Source organism: Lygodium microphyllum, chromosome 11, assembly GCF_053477565.2.
Source record: "Lygodium microphyllum isolate KBCC chromosome 11, Lygodium_microphyllum_v1.1.10, whole genome shotgun sequence".
Lineage (NCBI taxonomy): Eukaryota > Viridiplantae > Streptophyta > Polypodiopsida > Schizaeales > Lygodiaceae > Lygodium > Lygodium microphyllum.
The window spans coordinates 76,405,054-76,412,995 of NC_141145.1; the positions used below are offsets into that span (position 1 = coordinate 76,405,054).

A 7,942-nucleotide genomic window follows, 5' to 3' on the forward strand; every position below is an offset into this window, starting at 1 on the left:
AGAGAGAGAGAACCTAGGCCTTACACATGAGAGAGAGAGGGGGAGGGGGGAAGAATTTAATTAAAAAGGGAGGTGAAAAAAAGATGCTTTAATAAAAAAAGAGAAAAGGAAGAGAAAATGAGATATTACACGTCAGAAAGAAAGGAAAGGATGGAGTTTTGATTAAAGAAAAGAGGTTTGAAAAAGAGGATAGGTTCGGGAAGCCTTCTGGAGGTTCGAAACTTTCCGAACCTATAGCTAAAATAATATAATAGTAAAATAAAATAAGAAGTAAAATAATAATAACATATAAATTTAGTAAGTCACAAAGAAAAAAAAGCATATCACGTCTCCCAAACGTTACTTATCTGACACATAAAAGGTGTGGCAAATTTACAGAAGACCCGCTCCTAGTTCATGGCCATGGTTCTAGACTCTAGTATACTAGAGTATCATTTATAGTGGAGAAAGATATTTCAAAGAGAATCTTTGAGTTCAGGACCCAGGTACCAAAAGTGGATTAAAAATAAGACCAGGGAAATTGGGAATTAGAAATGATAATTATGTAATCATTTGAGGATTCTGTCTCGCTCGATACTCCTGACGATACTGTCTTACAGCAGGCCTTAAGCTTTGAATACTGTCTCAGAGAAAGACTGTGGGGGTGATCATCAGACACAGAGAGAGAGAGAGACAGGCACAGAGAGAGAGAGAGAGAGAGAGAGAGAGAGAGAGACAGAGAGAGAGCCATGAACTGCTTCCGGTTCATCGTCCTCTGCACCCTCTCCCTTGCTGTGTTCTTCGCCCTGCAGCTGTGGTTCCGGCAGCCCCACGTCAGCCGCTGCCCTGGCTGGTTCGCCTCCTGCCGCGAGCGGTCCTTCCTGCTCGGCCGCATCGAGCTCTTTGGCCCTGCGCGCGGCCACCGTCGCGAAGCCGCCCAGTCTGAGCTCCCACGCCACCCCCTGGACCCCCTCACCTTTTCGGAAATCCACCAGGTTAACACTCTTCTCCGTAGCAACCGCTCCGCCCTGTCCGCCTCCAACGCCTTCCTGCACGCTGTCGTCCTTGAGGAGCCTGACAAGGAGGATGTCCTCCAGTGGCGAGAAGGCGACCCGCTCCTGCCCCGCAAGGCGTTCGTGCTGGCTATGGTGGATGGGCTGACCTACAAGCTCGTTGTGGATCTGAGCGCGAAGACCGTAGAGAGCCGCGAAATCCATCGTGGGAGCGGGACCTCAACCCTCAACTTTGATGACATGAACAGCGCAACTGCCCTCCCATTGAAGCACTCACAATTCCTTGAGGCGCTGCAGGAACGCGGCCTAGATAAGAAAGACGTGGTCTGCCTACCCATCTCTCTCGGATGGTATGACATCAGTGAAGAAGAGGGCAAACGTCTGATCAAGGTTCAGTGTTACTACGGAAAGGGCACTGCCAACTATTACATGAGGCCGATTGAAGGGATAACCCTTGTTGTTGATCTTGATAAGAAAAAGGTCGGTCACATGCCAATTTGATGCAGTAAGACCTGCTAATTCTGGTCCTTCCCTATTTCATCATGATTAAACAAGGAATGTAAAAAATTCAATGAATCCTCAGAGATTCCTGTGCCCCAGGTAGGTTTGTGCACTTCTGGGCAGCCGTAGTAAGCATTCTTAGTGAGGTCAACCATAAAACATGCAACTTTGGTAGACTATTGGACTAGGTTGGGATATGCTCAGTATCTGTCTCACTTGCCTACCATTTAACATGGACAAACACACCTCTTTGTAGGACGTACCTGGTCCATATTTTAGGTCTACAGGTTGGGGCTGAATGAACAGAAGCATAGCACATAGAAGCACTACTAATCACTGGTGTCTTTGATTTTTCTGTCTTTGGTTTTTCCAAGTATTCATGTATTCATCTTGCACCAGGGAGTTTAGAACTAACTAGTTGCTCTCTTGGACTTGCAAGGTTGTAAAATATATTGAACACGATAAGGTTCCCTTGCCCAAAGCCGAAGGCACAGATTTTCGACTCTCTGCTCAGAAGCCTCCTTTTCCAAAGCAACTTAATACTATTTCATTGGAGCAACCAGATGGACCCAGCTTCACTGTTGAGGGACACAAGGTGAAATGGGGGAATTGGGAGTTTCATGTTAAACCAGATTACAGAGCAGGATCTGTGATCTCACAAGCATCGATTCGGGACCCAGAGACTGGCATCCTGCGCAGTGTCCTGTACAAAGGCTTTGCCTCTGAGCTGTTTGTGCCCTACATGGATCCAACAGAGGGTTGGTACTTCAAGACTTACATGGATGCTGGGGAGTATGGTTTTGGATTGCAGTGTATGGCTCTTCAACCTCTTAATGATTGCCCACGGAATGCGTACTACATGGATGGTATCTTTGTGGATGCTGATGGCAAGCCTTATGTCAGGCCCAACATGCTGTGCATCTTTGAAAGTTATGCAGGTGATGTTGCATGGCGGCACACTGAAAGTCCCATATCAGATATGGAGGTAAGTTTCTGTATACAAAGATTCATGATTTTTCAGTATGTGAAGCTTGTGTTTGATGATGTTCGAAATTTGTTATGCTTAGAATACTGTATAGATGCCGACTATCTCGTAAAACTCCCACCTTTTGGTTTTTGGCGCTCTTTAGTAGCAGGGTAGTGTTGGACCAAAACTCTGCAAGTAATATGGTTGAGGCTTAAGGTGTTGAATCTTATTGCAGTTACGGGAAGTGAGGCCTAAGGTGACATTAGTGGTTCGTGTTATTGCTTCGGTTGCAAATTATGACTATATACTCGATTGGGAGTTTCAAACTGATGGCTTGATAAGAGCAAAAGTGAGCCTGCATTTTTACTCTTTCATTTAACGCACCATTACCTGCCAGGGAAGCTCTGCCTAGTCTTACTGGTCACAAGCTAATGTCCTTGTGGACTGTGGCAGGTTGGCATGAGTGGCATACTTATGGTGAAAAGTACAGCACATGATACAGTAGATCAAGCTAAGCAGGCCAATGAAAATTTGTATGGAACTATGCTGACAGAGAAGACTATAGGCGTGATTCATGACCATTACATTACTTTCTATTTGGATCTTGATGTGGATGGCGCTGCCAATACTTTTGTCCAGAACAAGATGACAAAGCAGGCTGTTCCTAGGGGCATGTCTCCCAGAAAAAGCTATTGGTCTGTTGAGAAGCTATATGCCAAGACAGAGGATGATGCCAAGGTTAAACTCAGCTTGTTTAAGCCTGCTGACTACACCATAATAAATCCTGGAAAAAAGACAAAAGTTGGGAACCCAGTTTCGTACAAAATTGTGCCTGGGAGGACAGCTGGAAGTTTGCTTTCACTTGACGATCCTCCTCAGATTCGTGCCGCTTTCACTAACAACCAGGTGAGCAGTAGCATATGTTCAACCAAAGCTATCCTTTTTCACTACAGCAGCAGTAAGCCTTAGCTTTGACATGGCACCTTGATTGACAATGAGGCACTACCTAAGTTTGTGGAGTGCTCATAATTTCTTGTACGGCATATTTTAGATATGGGTGACACCGTACAACAGAAGTGAGGAGTTTGCTGGTGGTCTGTTTGTGTATCAAAGCCATGGGGAAGATACTCTTTCTAGGTGGACAAGGAGGTAAGATTTTTAGTTCTTCTTTGAGCTCTCACAATCCAGTGTTTGCATTCTTATTTTCTGCTTCTTCCTTTGATTAGGGACCGTCCTATCGAAAATCGTGACATTGTTCTGTGGTATACTGTTGGATTTCATCATATTCCATGCCAAGAGGACTTTCCAGTCATGCCAACTGTGACACAAAGCTTTGAGCTCAAGCCAACTAATTTCTTTGAAAGCAATCCAATTCTAAAGACTTATCCTTATTATGAAAAGGACCTGCCTCAATGTTCTTTCTCCACTTGATCGCATCAAGCCAAGATGGGAACAAGAGCTCAAGTCTAGACGTAGTTGAGCCTTCTGAATGGACATGAAGTTATGTGTAGTTAGCAACAAGTTAGATTTGTACAGGGGTTGGGTTGCTTTATTTACACTGAAAGGACTTATAATACAACTGTACATTCAAATGTTGACAAAATCACTTTGATCAGTGGTGCTACAGGCATCAGGTTTTCAACACTGTGCTTGGAAATTACACGGTGTATACTGTTTGTGCTATGTAATGTTTCACAATCTGCAGAACTTTTCAAATTCATATCGAGAAATTAAAAATCTGTCGTCTGGCCACTGATAAGTAGTTTTGAAAATTGTGCCAAAATTGTTCAGGTCCCAGGATTGGTTTGCTGGAGTCTCTGTCAATAACCATCCCTTTTTGGGGAAGGTATAATCAAGATAACAGTCGAAGGAATACTGCTGTAAACAATGAATGCCATTGTATACACCCAAATTGAAACCTGTCATTATTCTGATGTAATCCTGAATACTGATTGAATGCAATAGTAGAACGATAAGTGTGAACCAAGTAATGAAGTAAATCAACAATGGCTCCGACATGAACATAAAACAAAACAACCAATTAGAGATGCACAGCGGTCAAACAGAGAATACTTGCCGCCTCAATGACAATGGGTGATAGGACACGACACAACAGATGTGTTATTCACAATGTTAACCAAAGACCCCAAGTTAGAAGCCAGCTATACTCGGAAATGTGGGGATTGGGCTATGCCCAGAAGAGTCAAGAGGCATAGAAAAGTGCTTAAACTGGTAAATGAAGCAATGTATTGGAAGATACCTATATTAGCTTAAGTTCTGATGCACCTAATGTGAGGAGAGATTACACAGGAGATTACATTAGAGACGAAGGAAAAACGAGTTGAGACGTACATGTTAAAATGTGAAATGCAGGTGCAAGTATGGGCTGGTATGGAAACCACAAACTTCATAAGGGCACACCAGAATACAAGAAATGCAAACAGATTTGGATGCACCACTAGAAAGGAAGGATAAACTAACTGCGGAAGCTAAGGTAAAATTGATTATTTGCAAGGATAAACCTGGAGGCACAAGACAATGGGAAGTATGTATCCATCACATTTGAACATCAAAACGAAATAGACATAAATTTACATACTGACAAGGAAAATAAAACCTTTGCCGAAGTTATCGAGATGACAAAAGCAGCAGTAGAAGAGAACACTAAGTGGATTGAAAACGAGACTACTTCCCCGCTCGTGCATGAATGGAGAGTGAATTAAAGATTATATCAAAATCAGGCTCTCACCTGGAAATTTTTAGTGCCTGAGTGAAAGTAAAGGCATAGTGTGTGAGATAAAAGTAGGATCATCACTGAACAGTGGTTCATATGACTGTGTGAGAGATCGAAATGGTGATCATCACTGAACGCCGGTTCATATGACAGTGTGCGGCCTATGAGATAATGGGACATGTTTTTTTCGTTTTTGGGATGATATAAAGGGGCACGCACAGTGGATTACCTGATGAGATCATCGGCCTTGACACCGGATGTATAGAACTCCACCATTTTTGGCAGACTACTCAAAATAGGAGCAAACCATGCATATCATGGGAGGCAAACCATACCAAACCCACTCCCAATTCCCCAGATATCCAAGATGCACTGCAGTATGAGGCACAGAGGATGTATAATACAGTTTAGTATATGAGAGATTCTGAAACTTGGGCCACGCAACTCTTTAGAAGACCTTGCGAGGACCTTGGCAGGTACACTACATACTACTGCAGCATATGCATTCCCACAGAGTCTCTCACAGAGCGGGTCCTTGAGTAGCATTGTTCCTCTAGACAGTTGGTATAATGAGAAGTATTGAGATATATGAGCTAGATTAGATTGGAAGATCTCGCTTGTGTTGGGTGTAATGGCCCTTCACGGGCTCTCCCGTGTATATATTACTTCACACATGTGAACCCACCCAAACGGGTGTAACTGTAACGTACCCTAAGGGTGGGTTCAGACCCGGCAGACAGACAGGCATCCCAAATACAGATGGCCAATCAAATTTCAGCATGGAAAACTGTATGTTCACACACATGGTGGAAGGCCAAAAAAATTAGGGGCCTTTTTTGACACGTCATGGGCAAGTTTTTGCTCCTCTCTTCCGGCCTGCCCAGCACGGAAACTTCTCCTTTGTGCCATGTCTTCTCTTTGGCTCCTTTCCTTGTCCATCACTAATGTGAATGAGATGGCGGACAACACTTGGGAAATCCTAGTGGATGGGAGGAAAAGGGGATTTTTCACCCTTTTGTCCACCGTACAAGTGTGAACCCACCCTGTATAAATACATTCTTTCATTCTTTGTATGTACCACACTGGTACACACCCATCCGATGACTCACTCTCTATCCCTAACAACCACTGTTCAACTTTCAATCCTTGAACTCCTTGATTATTGTGCCTACTCTCAACTCTCTTTCTCGATTTGCTTCTGCTTTGACTCAACAAACTGGTATCAAAGCCAATGGCTCAAGCAAGCCATTGAGGAGTAGATGAGCAAGCATTAGCTCGAATGTAACGTGTAGACAACGACTGGTTGGGTGCAGGCATAACAATGTAACAATCTAGCAAACTGTTGAGGGGCAGATGACAGGCAAGCAAAGAACGAAGAACAACTGACAGACAGGCGACTGCTGGTCGGGTGCAATCAACGGCAGGACTGACGACTGACATGAAATGTTGCCACGTGACGGAACGCTGTTGTGTGACGGGGTGTTGCTGCATGACATGGTTGCGCGACGCGGCTGCACGACCTGCGCAACGGGGCTGGAAGGCGTCCATGTGACAGGCAATAGGTCATCCCGTCGCACGAATGACAGCATAAGGTCAATGCCACATTTTCACATTTTTCCCTTTAATTTTCTTCACCTTATTTCTCCCCTTCTACCAAGTGTTCACACCTATAAGCATAGAGTTCAAATATGTGCAAATCTATGTCTTAAAATTTGGGGCTTTTCCCAAATTTGGTGTTTGACACATATTGCAGTGATCTCTAGACCATAAATTGCAAACATTGAGTGCACAAGCCTCAGAAAATTTTTCGAGATTCTCAATTGCAAGTGAAATTTTTGCTTGGATGAGCCAATTTCTTGGAAATTGTGCACTGTTGGACCTCAAAATTTGGAGCTTTTGCAGAAATCGTGAAATTTCTGCTACATTAGCCCGCACTTGATGCTAGGGATGATGTATTTATGCAATTGGAGTAGATTCATTGCATAAATTTTGGGGCTTTTCACATTGGTGATGTATTTTTGAGTCGTGTTGAGACTAAATAGTGAAATTTATAGTAGATTCACTATTGAGTGGGAGTTTTTATAGTTTTGGATGCTTCAAATATTAAAAAAGGGCAGTTTCTCTTGGCACATGCATTGTTGAATACTCATTATGCAATGAAACAGTGGCAAATACAGCATTTGGGTCATTGCATTTGGAAATTTTGGTGATGTACTACTGAAGTGGGAGCTATCCTTAATGCAAATGTATCAGATTTGATTTGTGCACATGCTGTAATCAGTACTTGAGACTGAAATTTGCAGCTAAACATTTGCTTCTTAGACACATTGGAAGTACAAGAGTGTGTACTTGCTGTTACAATTCAGAAACCTTGCTATTGGCTGAAAGCATTCAGTCCATTATTGTAGTTGTGTATTGTTAAAAATGGTTGGCAGTGCATCTATATCTAACACAAAGAATCTCTTTGAGATTCATAAATTTGACGGAAATGGTTTTGATCTTTGGAAAGATCGTATGCAGGGATATGCTTTCTAAAGGATTGTGATGATGCTTTAGAAGAACATAAGCCTGTTGCTTTGTTAGATGAGGATTGGGCTACAATGAATAAAAAGGCCATTACTTACATTAAAATGGTTGTCATAGATGACATCTTGGTTGATATAAAGGGGCTTGATACTGCCTATGTAGTTTGGGAAAAGCTTAAGGCTACTTATAAAAATACAACTCTTGTCAATCAGGTACATCTCA

At 42.9% G+C, this 7,942-nt stretch overlaps 1 protein-coding gene across 1 annotated transcript; it reads left to right on the forward strand.

Moving 5' to 3' along the window:
• The first annotated feature begins 522 nt into the window (after nt 1–522).
• Nucleotides 523–4,232, forward strand: LOC148028983 (amine oxidase [copper-containing] gamma 1-like). Its single transcript, XM_087687771.1, has 6 exons — nt 523–1,472; nt 1,933–2,478; nt 2,696–2,809; nt 2,914–3,366; nt 3,512–3,609; nt 3,687–4,232. Exons 1-6 carry the CDS (start codon nt 729–731, stop codon nt 3,889–3,891), a joined length of 2,160 nt encoding a protein of 719 aa, XP_087543897.1. The 5' UTR covers nt 523–728; the 3' UTR covers nt 3,892–4,232.
• Nucleotides 4,233–7,942: the final 3,710 nt, after the last annotated feature.

Excerpts from the sequence above, each read along its gene's own strand:
- LOC148028983 (XM_087687771.1), top strand. The coding sequence starts at position 729 with ATGAACTGCTTCCGGTTCATCGTCCTCTGCACCCTCTCCCTTGCTGTG. Across the intron at positions 2,479-2,695 it reads GTCCCATATCAGATATGGAG|TTACGGGAAGTGAGGCCTAA; the intron begins GTAAGTTTCTGT and ends ATCTTATTGCAG. Across the intron at positions 3,610-3,686 it reads CTTTCTAGGTGGACAAGGAG|GGACCGTCCTATCGAAAATC; the intron begins GTAAGATTTTTA and ends TCCTTTGATTAG.